General features: G+C 36.6%; 1 protein-coding gene across 11 annotated transcripts in view; it reads right to left on the reverse strand.

The window, feature by feature from the left end:
- Positions 1 to 16,169, reverse strand: part of Skap2 (src kinase associated phosphoprotein 2) — a 204,091-nt gene that overhangs the window by 40,065 nt on the left and 147,857 nt on the right. For all 11 annotated transcript variants that reach the window (XR_011707832.1, XR_011707834.1, XR_011707827.1 and 8 more), the window contains exon 11: positions 11,261 to 11,373. Coding sequence is in view for 4 of the 11 variants with exons in the window: in XM_071613873.1 (XP_071469974.1) it covers positions 11,261 to 11,373 (113 nt within the window). In the remaining 7 variants the exon portion in view is untranslated. The remainder of the gene's footprint in view (positions 1 to 11,260; positions 11,374 to 16,169) is intronic.

Below are 16,169 nucleotides of genomic sequence, written 5' to 3' on the forward strand. Positions count from 1 at the left end.
CATATAATCATTCTCAAAAAGCTCACTCACACCCAAATTTAAGAACTGATGTCCAACAAATCACATCAACAAAAATGAATGACAGACTTTACACTTGAGAGAATTGTAAAATAGGGTAAAACAGGCAAGTTCATTAAACAGAAGCCCAGTCGTAAACAGCAGGGAGGAGCCTGTTCTATTGTAAATAAATCCCTTAAAAGTAACATTGTAGAGAAAAAAAAGAAAAAGTCTTACATTAAGATAATCTTAAAAGCTTCACTTCATTTAAAATAACCAAAAAGGGCTGGGTTTGTAGCTCAGTGGCAGAATGCTTGCCTAACACGTGTGAGGCACGAGATTCAATCCTCAGCACCACATAAAAATAAACATATAAAATAAAGGCATGCTATTCATCTACAACTACAAAAGATTAAAAATATAATAATCAAAACAGGTACAAAATACACAAGTCATAAATTCCTCTAATGTGTCACAGATTTAAATCAGAAAAGGGCAAAACCAAAAACCAAAATACTTATTACTTTACATTCATCAAGAATTCTATATAGGGGATAGGAAAGACGGTGGAATGAGTTAGACATCATTACCTTAAGCACATGTATGAAGACACGAATGGTGTGAAAATACCTTGTGTACAACCAGTGACTTGAAAAATTGTACTTCATATGTGCAATACGAAATGAATTGCATTCTGCCGTCATATATATCAAATTAGAATAGTTAAAAAAAAAGAGTTCCATATAATACTCCTGTGTGGAATTAGGGGATAAGATAAAATATAGGGAAGTAAAAATCTAGGAGGCTTATTTATGGATTTATACTGTAGCCATTAGAGAGTGTCGACAAGACTGCAAACATAGGAGCCTCCCCTTCCATCATTACCGTCCTCTGGATGAGCCTCCTGAGCAACATGAATCCCAATTAAACCATTTGCAGCCTATAAATTGGAATGAAAATGCTTCTTGGTGTGCAGTATTCTAAATTTCGGCCTGAAGATTCAACATCACACAAGCTTTCCTCCTGAAGATGAAGATCGGCCTATCTTTGCCTTTCGTCTTTGCTGCCCCCAAACAAATCTGATTATGAATGATACATGACTCCTACTGAAAAATAACGCAATGGATACAATGTTGTCTTATGGTCCACATAGTAATTATAGTATTGTCCTATGAAGTCACAGGTGGATCATTTAAAAAGAACCTCTCAAACCTTATCTTGTTAATAAACAAAAAATAAAGAGACAAACCATACCAGGCTGCCATTTAAATCTGTGACAGTAGGAAGCATCATGTCATCTTTACAGCAGCCGAGATCTCAGGTACAAGAAAGTCTGCCATCTGGTATCCTTCACCCTACTCGGCTCTTAACAACAGCTGAAATGCTAACATAGGCAAGTGACTGTACTTCAGGAGGACTGATAAAATAATGAAGAGTCCTTTAATCTACAGGAAACCATTCTAGTCAATTTATAAGAAATATTGCATCCCTTTGTAGGACGTGTAATTATTTTCTATTAATCATGTGCTATAAAGCTACATTATGCGGTTATTCTGTTATCACTAGAAAGAGGCCTGCAGTCAGCTTCTGACAATGTTAGGTAATTACTAACACAAAGCTGCTTTCTCCTCCCGCAGTAATGCTATCAAGATCCAGAGGTGTAGTGATGCTTATTGTATAAAAATAGCACTCAAAAGAAATTCAATATCTGCAAAATGGATGGCTTCAAGGCAAAATGTAATGTGGCAGTCAAGAAGCCAAAAAAAAAAAAAAAAAAGGGCCAAATATGCCCAATAATCTGAGGACATAATAGTAAGGTGGCACAGAATGCTTGCAATCTCACACCTGCATTTTCAATTTTCACACCATTAAAATCATTTTATTTGATAATTAAAATTTTAGGCCCCAATTACTATTTATTGAGCAATAAATTAAAATGATTGCATGATAAGGCAAGAAAAAAGGACTAGTTTTGATAAAGTGAAACAGAGACTTCATCCAACACAATAGTAAGCGTATGTCCCAATTTACTCAATTAACTCAATCTCTCTTTGCTGGTATATTATTTTACACTTAAATAAGGTCCCAACATTGACTTCAAACCTTTTCAGCACCATAATTCTAATTTCCCAAATAGGTTAATCCACTTTCCGCAAGCCATATGGTGAAAGAAAGCTTCCTTAACTGAAACCTGAAACACTACCAAGGTTTTGTGATGTACTAGCTCTTTCAGAAATTAGTTACTGATATGTTTGAAAGCAACAGGTGTTGGAAAGTTTAAAAGACTATGTGTCCTTTTTACAAAGATGTCTCTGTGATTTAAAATATACCAGCCTTTTGTGGAAATGAAAGCAATTTTAATGGATAAAATATGAAATACAGGAAGCCTGTGGATTTGACCATTACTTTCCAAGTATTCACTGTGATAATTATGCATAAACACTTCAGTAGTCTGAAAACTAGATAAATACTTAAAATACATAAATACTTTCTTCAAGGCCACCTCTTCAGTCTTTTCTTTTTTATTATCTCTATTTAGAAACTTTGTAAGAATCATTTAATTTCTTATACATTCATCATTTCAAAAGCTTCTCTTAAAACATATGATAGGAACGTGAAACCCTCAGTCTTTTACTATTACAATCTACACACTAATTGCTTGGCTTTTAGTTTCCTGACCTGTTGTTAAATGAGGAAAGGGACACAATCTCTAAGGTCCTCTGTGATGTCTGAATACCACTACTTAGGAACCCACTTGAAGATACTAAGTTTCCTAGTGGCTTATGGAGATCAACTTCATTACTTTATAATTTACTATGCAGGTGTGACTTTGAGTTCCTTTAACTCAAATAGTGACTTTTTTTTCTCCTTGCACTGTGCACTCCATTTTTAAAGCAGGAGAGACAAAGGACAAGTAAGAAAGTATATAGGAAGAGTGTGATTCTCACAACAAATTTTAGTTTATATCCCACTGCCAAGATACATTTAATTCAAATTTCTACAGTATCAACAGTTGTAATACCATATAATAAAAACTGATATTCAAACTGATGATTCATAGATAACATTAGGCAAGGAAAGATCAAGTCATGCACAGTGGAGGGTGGCGTTGGCGCTCAGTGCACTTCACCCATCACCACATGGCTCTATGAACTGTTCCCAGGTTCGCCCACTCCATTATTCTGCCCGTCAGCCCTGCATTTCAGGCCTTTATCTCCTCACTTGGATGACTGCACTGTCAAACTCAGCCTCTCTGATCTTCCCAGAAACTGTCCTCATCCGTTCTCCTGATGCTCAAGGACTTTGACCAGCCTTCAACTACACACAAGGTCCTCTGCCTGGCTTGTTCTTATGCTGCTGGCAACATTCCCCTACCACTGCTCTGGTCCCCACAGTCCCACCCATCACCCACACCCACTCCTGACTCTGTGCAGGGTGTGTCTCCCCAGTAAAGTGTCCCCTCCCTCAGCCGCAACCTGTCCAACAATTACAACCAGACTCCAATCAGTTGTCATGTGGATTTTCCCCTGAATTATCTTACCCACAACAGCATCTCTCATTTCAAGCTGAGCCTTTATTCTTCAGTGGATTTTATGTTTCTTAGTGTTTGGTTTGTTGGTGTTATTGTTTGGTACCAGGGATTGAACCCAGGGGTGCTTAACCACATCCCCATCCCTTTTTTATATTTTATTTAGAGGCAGGGTCTTGCTGAGTTGCTCAGGGCCTCGATAAGTTGCCGAGGCTGGCTTTGAACTCATAATCCTCCTGCCTCAGTCTCTTGGGATTACAGGCATGTGCCACTGTGCCAGGCACTCCTTCTTATTCTTAAGATTATCTTCTCAGAAAATCTAGAGTCTCATCCCAGGTCTGTTGTTAACTAGGTAGACAACCTAGGCAAGTCCTGAGTTCTTTAGGAATGATACTTTATATATATTTCTATTCCTTATTGAGTCTTTATAATAATCCAGGTATGTGCTTAATATAAATCAATAAGTCTACTTATTTTACATTTGGATCCTCACAGAATTGCCTTTTTGAATTTTTTTTTTAAATATATATATATTTTAGTTGTTGATAAATCTTTATTTTATTTATTTATATGTGGTACTGAAAATCGAACCCAGTGCCTCACATGCCAGGCAAGTGCCCTACCGCTGACCCGCAGCACCAGCACCCCCATTTTTGAAATTTTTGTACTATTTACTGTAAATATTTTTTGTTGAGGCCATTACCTGTCACTCTTGTACTTATTCTGTAAAGTTCCTGGAGCCAGACAATCAGTGCACATTCTAGGAATTCATGTGAGACTCTGTCTTTTCAAAGAAGTCAAGATCCCTCCTTTGTGATTAAAAGGAATTATTAGCTCCCTATCTCCTTTGGTTTGGCTGCCAAGAAGCTGAGGGCCAAGGCAAAAGTTCAACTGCAGAAATTCCACTGTTTTTTAAGTTAAGTTCACCACAAGCTATGTTCTTTTTCCCTTGATCTTTTATTTATTTTTCTCCCAATTATGTTGGGCCTTAATTTCTTCACCTGTAATGTGAAGGGCTAGCACTAAAGTTCTCCTAACTCTATGATTCTGTCATTCTGCTAGGAAGTCAGGATTCTTTCCCATTCTTTACCAAAATGAAATGCATTTTGGTAAATGGATACTAAACATTTGCTACCATATTGTCAGGTATTATTAAGTACAAAAATACTTAAGACAGAGTGTCTAGCTCAAGAAGTTCAGAGTTTAGAAGAGAAAGAGATTAAACAGATAATCAAATATTGAATGTTGAGTGAGAGAGAAAGAAGAAATGAGTGAAACGAGAAGCAACTAAATTCCACAGAAAGATCGTAGTGGCTTTATGAACAAAGTGATAGGTGGGCTGAGACTCCAAACCCAATAATTAGAGGAAACAAACATGGTGTGTGCAAAACCCTGAACAGAGAGAAGAAAGTGCTGTATCCAGGGAAAAGCAAGAGTTGAGAGTGTGACTAACATAAAAGGTACAGGAGGAAGATATGGGGAAAGTGGTACAAGACAAAGGAGGAAAACTCGGTTGGAAAGGTCAGGTTGGTTGGTTTCTACAGTGTTTCTCTGACTCCCTACCAATCTCAAGGTTAGGGAAGAGAAGTGACCTTGAGCCACTGGTTGTCTACTGGTGGTCCTTGACTGTCTATGGCTCTGTGCATCGTTAATAGGACCATCCACTCTTTTGTATCACATAGTCTTGCTTTGGGATATTTTATCCTATAGACACAAAACACAAGCCTGTTGAACAAATAAACTTCACTCATCCATGAGGGTCTAGTTCAACTTTTATTTCCTTATGAATCTCTTCTTAATTACTCCAGGCTTTACTGATCTCCCTCTTTTAACTGTCTTTTAACTGTTCTTAATCAGTATGTATCTATCTCTACTCTCTCAAGCCTAATAATTTCCCTGGAATATATAAGCTTCCAGTTCTAAAGGGATGAGAAGCGGGGCATCTCAGAAGAGTGAAAGCATGCTATATGTACACCGAGTGAGTTCCTGATTTTCCAGGTGGAGGTGGGGTAGAGAAAGTACAAGAAACCATGGGCTGTTCCAGTTAGGATTAAAAATAAATTATCACTGTATTTCTTTTCTTTATGGTTTTGTTTTGCTTCTGGCAAACTCTTGATTATTCCATGATAGATTAACCAGGTGATCCTGCAGCCTTGCTCCTCCTTCCCAAAGCAGCCCTTCCACATCACTTCTCCCCCCTTTCTCTCACAACCCTGCCTTCTGGCTCATCCCCTACCTCTTCAGCCACTGCAGGAGCTGAGCCTAACAGCCTGTGCCTCATAAGCACCTTCCTCTTTTATCTCCTAGCACTGTTCTGAAATGCTTCCTCCATTTAATGTGAAAGAAAACAGGGAAGTATTTGAGCATGTTGTTTGCAAAAAGCCAATAAGAGGAGTCCTATGAATGGAACCAGAACATGTTCTGACATAGTGTTGTGTCTATAAATGCTTTTCACTGCTAAGGAGAGGTGGGTACTAAGTAGAAGGTCAGCTTAGTTAATGCTTCCACTGTTCCCTAATCCCAACATCCACCTGGGCAGCCCAGAAACTAAATGCCATCAGGTTCCGAACAGATGCAATCACAGGAACAAATCCTCCTCCTCCTTCCCCAAAGGCTATAAAATATGATAACACTTTGGAACTAGCTTTGTGTCAACAATGCATGTCCCATTTTGAGATGTCCTCGTTACTCTTCAGTAGTTGGCCATGCTATTTGTGGAACCCTGGGTCATATGGTCACACAGGAAAAACTAAGTTAGCTAAAAAGAAACTTGCCAATGCCCTCTGCTAGTAGAGCTCAGCAGACTTTTTTCTTTTGGTGCTGTGGATTGAACCCAGTGCCATGTGTGTGCCAGGCAAGTGTCCTACCACTGAGCTACATCCCCAACCAGACAGCAAGACTGTGCTGTCTGTGCTCCTTTCATAGGTTTGAAGCAAAAAATAATAATTTTAAGAAATCCATAGTAACTAAATCTTTATATTCTCATAATGAAAAGCAAATGGTCAATGACAGTCACAATTCCCTGATCATTTAGAAAAGTCAACCAATTAGATATAAAAGGAAGTACTGCTTGAAATTCCCCATACACACTTAAAAATGGCCTTTCACTATATATTAGTGACCACTGTCTTACCCTTCATTACCTGGTTTTGAGTTATTATTTCTTAAAAGGCTCCAAAGCTAAAGTCAAGTATGCCCTCACCTGGGTAAAATATTCCAGAATCCTTAATTCTCTTATTATTATTTTTCTTAATATCAGACAAAGTAGCATGCCTCTTTCCTTCTAGAGTATGGCTTGTCTGTTACTAAGTCTCTAAAAATAAGTTATTGCTTTAAAAGTAAGGATAAGAATGCAGTTAGCAATTTACCGGTAAGCAAAGATCGGAAGATAAACTGTCAGTGGGTATAAATCCAGAAAGGCAAACTAGAATAACATAACCAAAGAGGTAAGCAGGCTACAGCATATGCCTACTGCTATATAATATGGATTCTGCTGCTGAAATTATAAAACCTCATAAACTTGGTTCTAAGAAAATACCAATAACTACAATATTACGTTTATGGTTTGGGGAAAATAAAACTGATGTGCAATCTCCTAAAAAAGAATTTAGCATGATTTTACACAACCTGATTCCTAAAACAAATTAAAAAATTTAAAAATTAGGTTTTCTACCTCCAGTATGACTCACCCCACCAAATGAATCTAAAGCCAAGCTCTGGGTTGCAGAGTTAATTCACTAACAATGCAGCTGTCATTAAAATCACAGATTCCACTTTCATCCATTCCTATAAACATGCTCCTTATTTTTCCTTCTTAGGAGAAAAAAAATTGTTTTTTTCCTAAATCACCATTGAACTATTAAATAATTTATTTTAACACATTAAAAAAAAAATAAACCCGGCAGCAATCCTATATGCAAAGAATGGAAAGTAAAGTTACTGGCTCACCTTTTTAGACAAGCAGTATTTAGATTTATTATTAGTGAAGTTCAAAGGTTAAAACTAAGAAAATGCCAGACACTTTGAAGGAGGGGCTAGCTCAGCCAGGGATCACATGACAGTTGCTAATTGGAAAATGTTAAAAAGGAAAGGGGGAGGGGCAGGGTGTCTGCTTTCCCTTCTTTCTTTATTGTGAAACTTGATTTTCACTGAAAATAAAGGCTAAGATTTGTATAACTCTCAAAAGAGGCTTAAAATAAATAAATCACCCCAGTCTGACTGAGCACAGCTGACACCCTATCAAGACTTTCTTGCAAAACAGAAAAAGAAGGATGAATTTTGAAACAAAACTGTATTTCCACAGTGATTTTTAAGGAAGACAACCTAGTCCCCAAACTAGTGAAATGTTTGTTGCCATTACATTTACAAAATTAAAACGTTCTTCATTGTAGGGCAAGCCATTTTATTTCTTGATTTATCTAAATGTTTATTTATATTGAAAGAATGCACCTTTTCTTAAACTATTTTGTGTTGCCTTTTTTAAAGAGCACTGACAAACTTGTAGAAGGTAAGTCAAATTAATGTTAATTTAATATCTTAAATTATAAATCAGTTCATTACAAAGAGCAAGCAGCATTTCTTTAAAATCTTTTAAATGGTTTTACTCATCAAAAATGTCTTGGCATTACTTTTTTTTTTTTTTTTTTTACAAAGTACATATTTTCTGTCTCCACAAATATTATGTTAGATTTCTTAAAATATATTGTTCCTTATGTATATAATTTCTACATTTAATTCAAAATGATGAACAACATTTTTCATGATTAATGCTAATACTTTATTGACATCAGATAGGAAAGTAATAACCCATAGCTAGATTTAAAGTTGAATTAATGAAACCATTCTGATTGTGCACATTAGCTGCAATTACCTGCACCACTCATTCTGAGCCACTAGATGGTGTAAAAAAATAAATTAAAATGGCAAAATTTCATCATCACCATGAAATCTAAATAGAACTCTGAGTAGGATGCAACATTCTAGGCATATAATAATGCTAGCAATTTCTATACTAATTGTACTTAAAAAAACCTATCAGTATATAACATGGGCCCTACTTTGATCTAGAAACAAGTCCTTTTGAGCAATTTTTGCCCTCTTCCACTAAAAGCTTGAGTTCTTAATTTATAATATCAAAGCATTTAAAATTGTAGTTCTAGTTTACATATTAAATGAATTTATGGTGTTAACTTATAGCCCATATTTCCACTTTGATAAAACTAGAAGGCCACACTAATAAAATCTTATTAGGGATTTTCTAAACATATACTCAATTCCAAAACAACCAGACTATTAATAGAGCAGACACCCATCAATGTTTCAGAATATGCTCAAATCTTAGCAGAGAGAGCCATGTGATCTTTTCACCATTACCAAGATTTAGCTGGTTGATTCTACTAGATCCATAGTTGGGTGACTATGGGTATTCAATCATTCAATTTATGGTGAGAATATGCTGCTGACAATGTTTTCTTTCTCAGCTCTTCTTTCAGAAACCAAAATGAGCCCCAGTTGAAATACCTACCTCTAGAAGACCACAGTGAAATGATGATGGTGGAATTTTAAGCCTTATAAATCTGATAGCACAAGGTTTTTTGATCAGCTCTTTCCCAAACGATAGCATTTAAAATTTTAGATGGAAATAAACACTTCCCATGAGCTGGACCACCCTTAACTACTTCTCTGATCAGGATTCACAAATAAAACTACACTCACTACAAAACAGATTTGGGAGAACAGGAACTAAGGACCCCAACATCCTGGAAGTATAAACACAACATCCCGGAAGTATAAAAATTAAAAGTATGGTTATACTTTTAATTTCACATTAACAGAAAATGATTTTCTGAGGCAATGGTAGAAATAAAGCAAGCCTATGGGAACTCTGCTTGTTTATCCTAGGAGTTAGTACTCTGTCCAGGCTTTTGGGATAATGATAACATGATTCCTAAAGGTTTTAAGAGTAGATCTACACCGGCTTTATAAGTTTCTTATCTGCAAAAGGAATGTAATGGCCATATGGCATGCTCCCCTATAATCTGAAATTTCAAATGGAATGCAATCAACCTTTTAATTTTAGACACAATTGCAGCCAAATCAGTTAAAGAAATTGTGCGAGATAAGTAAATTCAGAAGAGTCTAAGAAAGTTTCTTGACAGGAACTAAAACTAATCTGTTTGATTTCTATATTAAATAACTGACTAAAAAAGCAGGACAATTAAATGCTCAATAACTGGCTTAATCAAGAGTTGTAATGTGCATGTGGCTTTCCATAGCTTCTAAGAACTGAAAGCATCTTTCTGGAAACACTGAGAGAGGTGACAAGCCTTAGCTTTGTGCACCTTAACTAGTGGTTCACACAACTGTCTGTATTTACTTACTACTAAATATTTCTTGCTCCCACAACCTACAAATGCTTATATCTTATTCTTTTTGTATTCCTGGTGCCTAGAAAGGATCCTAGTATATTATAGGTACTTTGTGATGGTTTCAAATTAAATGAAGTGGGGAGATAGGGACGGAAAGAAAGAGAACAGGAAAAAGCACAAGTTCATGTACTGGCTCTGGCACTTTCTCAACCAAAGTTCCCTTATCTGTAAAACCAACAACAGATGATCTAACAATCCATGATTGTATGTATGATGATTATAGGGACCAGTCATCTAGTATTAAAACTCAGTGTGGCCTGGTTTTCAAATTCCCTTTGCATCTAACATGTCACATTATCTCTCTGAGAAGTCCAAATATTTCTCTCATCAAGAAATTACATTAAGGGCTGGGGATGTGGCTCAAGCGGTAGCGCGCCCGCCTGGCATGTGTGCGGCCAGGGTTCGATCCTCAGTACCACATACAAATAAAGATGTTGTGTCCACCGTAAAACTAAAAAATAAATATTTAAAAAAAAAAAGAAATTACATTAAACTCGTAGACTTATGATTTATTTAACATTTCCCAACTTATATTTAAATTGTTTCCACTTATCATTTGTTTCTAAAACAGCCTCACAAAGTAGACAGAGATTTTTTTAAAGTCCCTATACTATAGAATGGGAAATTAAAAAATGAAAATGAAGAGAGCACACACCTCACACAGCTCAGAAATATAACCTTGATTTTACATCTGACAGATCCTGAATAATCCAGTTTAGAAGCAGAGACAAAGATTCTTGTACATTTAAAGATGAGTTCACAGCAATGTACTCTGCCACTATGTTTACAAATATAGTATGTTAAACTTAAGAAAAAAATTTACCTAAACCTGTCTGAATAGAAAAGCATTGCTTTTAAATTGTCGGAACACCCAATGTATTTACATAAAGATGAAAAACTTGTTCTATAAACACAGTGTTTCCAGTAGTGAATGGCAGACAAAATCAGAATAAGCACACAGAAGAATAAAAAGGAAGAGGAAAGAAAAACATAATAAATAACCTAATACCTTCCAATGTTAACTTTCACATAAGCACATTGTTCTGGAGAAGGCAGTGGGTGGATGGAAGCCAAAGGCTAAAGTGATAGGTAAACACACTGTTAAGTTGAATCCTGTTATCTGATTGTGTTTAAAATTTGATTATATTTCACTTGACAAAATAATTAATTATTGTGAACTCCCAATTGTTAACTAGGACCTAGAAGAATTCCAATTGGCATTTTTCCCTCATGTTGTAAATCCAAATGCATATAAATCGAGCTGCGTATTTCCCCTTTACAGTTGTCATTTGGGGTAACTTCTTACCTTGCTAAGAATGTAAATCACATCACCACGCTTAAATGACAACTCATCAGAAAGTGCTCCTGTACAGTCCCACAGACCCTGGTAAAAATTAGCGTAATCAGTGCTTTTATCACCTAGGAAAAAGAAAGTAAGAGAGTATAAACCAACAGAAATTAAAAGTCCACCCCGACCACCAAAACAGTCTTAAAAAATTCTGTCCTGAGTCAAAGAAACATTTTTATACACACACACACAAGAATCCTCCTTTTTATTACTATCATCTAATTAAGATCATTTTCAAAAAGTTCAGATTTTTAATGTCCTTTATCCTTTTTCTGCCTTTCATTTAAAACCTGTGGTGACAGCATGTTCTCACCAACACATCACCTACAAGTTGCTTCCTGCTTACTTTATATGATTAACCTAAGCCCATCCACAATGTGTTTGGAAGAGAGTGTGCCATACTTCATAATGAGCAATACCCATGGTGATGGGACAAACACGTGGTGAAATAACCATGTCACAGCATTTGGGATATTTTAACAACCACAACAAAAGAGCTAATGCAATCAAAACTAGGGATCCAATTTTATTTTTTTTAAATCCTAAAATCTAAAGCTGCAAATAATATAAGCGTAATTACAGCTCTTTTCCTTGGGGATATCTGTACCCAAAGCCTCTCAAAGTTGTCTTAAAACATTTCAGCAACTTTGAAACTGCCAAAGCTAAAGCTGCATTTTTCACCAGATTTTTGTCAGCCCCAGTTTAAGACATTAGGCTCTGAATAAACATGCAACATACACTGGAGTTATCAGCTCATCCTTCTACTAGCATAAGCACAATGGATGTGATGTGCTCAAACTGCCATACAGACCATTAACTGATTGATTATTTAGCGCTCTCCGCTCTGTAATACCACAATAAACCGGGTAATAAATGCTTTGTCACTGATACAATGTGGGTCTCCTGAAACACAGCACAGAGTTAAATACACTGGATGCTTTTGTTACACTGAGAACTGCTTCCTGTTTTTAATTTCATGATAATTGAGTTTTGATGAGTTAATGCAAAAAGAATGCAAGTAATATCAATAAGATGTCCATGTATTCACTAGCCAGGCAGAACACATACGTGCTGACAACCGCCATCATTGGAATGTCGTCTTTGGATTCTGAGGGGACAACTGTGGAGACACATGCTGGATCTGGGTTGTCATCTTAGTTTTGTTCTATGGCTCTCAAACAGCAGGCTTCTGGCAATCCCTATACAACTAGTCACATTAGCATGCCATTAGGGTGCTCATCCTATTAGATGTGGTTTCTGATTTATACAAAGTGTTAACTTTATTTGAAAAATTTAAAATCGTTTACTATCTTAAAAATTACTAAAACCAAAAAAGAGGGTATGAATAACATGGAGTTGGAATATTTATAGGATGTCACTCTTCATTTATATAGGAAAGAAAATAAACAAGGACTAGAAAAATATACAACCTAGCAAAACCCCCCTAGTAAATGTCTTTCCCATTTTCTAAGAATTCCAAGCTAGAGAGGGACAATGGGAGGAGGGAGGGAAAGAGGAAGGCAGACGGAGAGAGACAGGCACCTTATTGGCTTTTCCACACTAGTATTTGAGCACTCATCACTGATACCAGCAGGGATGTATACAAGCCTGGGAATCCAACCAAGAACTAACAATGCTTGTGGCCACCCTTCATTACATTTCCCCCCCAAAGCATATATTAAGTAAATTCTATCAATGGACACTAGAGGGCACTCCGACTGGCCAGATCTCTCCAAACATTGTCCATTTCTTTCTTTTTAAGAAAAAAAAAATCACTTAATAATAAAGTGACTGATTTCCTTTAAAAACCACTTATTTAGACAAATAGAGATTTAGAAGTTGAAACATTCTAGTCAGATTAAATCAACTGCTAAATGGGTCAAATGTTGCGCCCTTTGCAGTCCGTCAGTGTCAGTTGAAAAGTCAAGGAATTAGAGCAAAGAGGGGAATGACATCATTTCATATGCAAGGCCCTCCCCCACAGCAACTGGCTGGGAGGTAAAAGGATCTAAATAACTGGTTTCCCCACTCAAGGCTCCAGTGTGTTCCCCAGGCTGCTCAGTCTTAGGCTTGGTCCAAAAAGGTGGAAGAAACAAAACTTTCGCTAAAAGCTAGAGGAGAGGTTTTTGGCTTAGCTGTGACATCCCAATGGGTCCCCCAGCTGTCCAGACTGCTCTTCCCTTTTTCGGATTCGCTCATGATAGTTTCTTCATTTAACAGATTTTCAAGAGGGGGTGGGGAAGAAAGAAAGAAAAGAAAAGTGTATGGTGATTTCTAACACATAATCCTTATCACTTTGGGGTCTCTCTTCCCCTCGATGCACTTGGCGAAACTCCCATTAACACTAATGGGAGTTACAGGAGCAGGCAAGGGGAAGAGAGACCCCCACCGTGTGCAAGATGCATCTCTCCCTAGATGTGCATCATGAGCATTTCATTAAACCTCACTGCTGTAAAGAGGCGATGGAGCCAGCGATTTGGCAATACCAGGGAAAAGATGCATTTTCAACTGTGCTTTCTATAATCTTGATGATGATGTTACCCAAAGACCAACCTCATTTCTGTGTCCCATATGTGAGCTCTGCTAAAGAATAATCTGTTTATGTCACACATACATACGATTTACTATCCTATCTGCTTCAGCACGCAATACGAATTATAAAGTAGAAATATCACAGCTAAGCGAGTATATGTTTTTTAGTCTCTTTCTCCTCAGGAAAATAATGTTCAAATTCTTGATATGAAATATGGACATAAAAATTACAAATTATCCGGTTTTGGAAAACAGCAACCTCCTCTAGTTTACTTTTTAAATTTTTGATTGTGCTTAAATATCCATGGACAAAAATTAAGTATAAATGTAGTACACAAAAAGCACAGTACTTCACAAAAGTTAACATCGTTCACCCTCCCATGTAAGATGTATTTTTATAGAATAGAACATAATGTGATAAACATACATTTTAAAATACAAGTTAATTCTGTTCAGTTGTTTTTACTACATGGATTAATTTTTTTTATGCTACTCACATCATGATCTATATTGTCAAAATTACAAAGGAAAAAAAAATCACCTTATTATGTTTCTTATCCTGAGAGGCATGGATGATTAAAAGAGAAAGTAAGAAACAAAAAATAAATTAGCCAGCTTGTGAAGGATTTAAACAATGTACTTGCTTCTGCTTTTAAAAACATACATAAACAGACCATTGGGCAAAGATAACAGAACTGTTATGAATTGTTTGTATAAACTAAACATGTAAACACTGGAGATACTTCTGCACAGATGACAAGATTTTAAAAACATGATGACAATGGATGAAAAATAGCATAATAAGATAATGAAGAATCTCTCCCTGGTTGTTATAGGTTTGAAAACTATTTTAGAAATAATTTACAGCGTTTTTTAAAAAAAGAAGCAAATGGGATTGTGTGTGTGTGTGTGTGTGTGTGTGTTGTGTATATAAACCTGAACACGAAGGAACTTGAAAAAATATAAGATCATCTTTGTGTTTACTTATATATTTTACATTAGACCAGTCTTTTTTTTTTCCCCAAGAAAATCAGTCAATGTGAAAAATATATAACATTCTTGAGTAAGGTTAGAAGTTCATGTCATGTGATGCTCAGCAAGATAGTAATACCCTTGTCAACTCACTGCTCTGCATGGCAAACAAGCTTCTAGTCTTTGACAGCCTAGGGATGAGCAAAGGTCACTGCTATGCAAAAGCATTAAAACTGTTGCTTGAAAAGAATTTCATGTCACTAAAGATAAGAATTATTGCAGTACTTTATAGCTATGGCATGTAAAGCTAGTTCTACTTATTGCATTCCTTTGAGCAAAATGTAATTTTTTTTCTACCTTTGAAGGCAAAAAATGGGGAGATGGTTATTTTTAAAGGGTGTTTCTTTTTAATTTCTTGAAAATGGCATTTTTGAGAAATCCAATTGCTTTAAGCCAAAATATTTGTATCTGTGTAAAGGGTATCTATCTATATGTGTCCACCTTCTATTCCTGTATTGATATTTAAAAGAAAGAAAACTACATGCTTTTGGCAGAAGCCTCACGATCCATAACCCAAAACATATATACTTAAGTTACTATTGAATATAGTCCTCAAGGTTTCACTAAGCTTCTGTGTTTTATAGCTGTATTTTACAGGACGGGAGTGTTCACATCTAATGACTATGTCCTTGCTTCCTTTCTGAAAAAAGCAAACCAAAAGCTTTTGCAGCAACCTGCTCCTGCCTTCCTGTCCAGGTCCGGAATCAGGCCTCTGTTTCCTTTCCACATGTCACAGTAGGAAGGCCTCTGGAAAGCTACTTCCTGAACATACACTTCTTGTCCACCCTCCTCTGACAGCTTGAAAGAGTGATGTATGGACATATCAGAGAGGGGAAGGTGACCCCAGCTCCAGCTCTTTGCAGGACCGAGGGATGATAGGGCAGACCTTGCCCCAGCTGACATGTGGCTATGAAGAGGTGTAAAGTCCTGATAAGAAGGCAGTTCTTCTCTTCTTTCCATGTAAAATAATTGCTGGTTTATCAAAACTAACCTCATGCTTGCACTACAGATATGGTTTATCTCTTGCTATTTGGAAATAACAACAAGCAAGAAAAGTGGTTCGTATCATGTGATTCCGTATACAGCGTGTGCAGTTATTTTTCTAGCCTCAGTCATAATTAGTACCTGGGGTCATGTGCCAAGTGGAAATGGATAAGGGGAACATCCTTCCTAGTCTTCCAGGCCAACAGTGTCCTTTTCCAATTTTTAAGCTGCTGTCACTGGACTCTGGCATTTCTTACCCAATTCATTTGCTTTCTGTGCTAATCATATGCAATGAAGATATGCATGGCCAACATTTAAA

This window comes from Marmota flaviventris, chromosome 1 (assembly GCF_047511675.1).
Source record: "Marmota flaviventris isolate mMarFla1 chromosome 1, mMarFla1.hap1, whole genome shotgun sequence".
Taxonomy (NCBI): domain Eukaryota; kingdom Metazoa; phylum Chordata; class Mammalia; order Rodentia; family Sciuridae; genus Marmota; species Marmota flaviventris.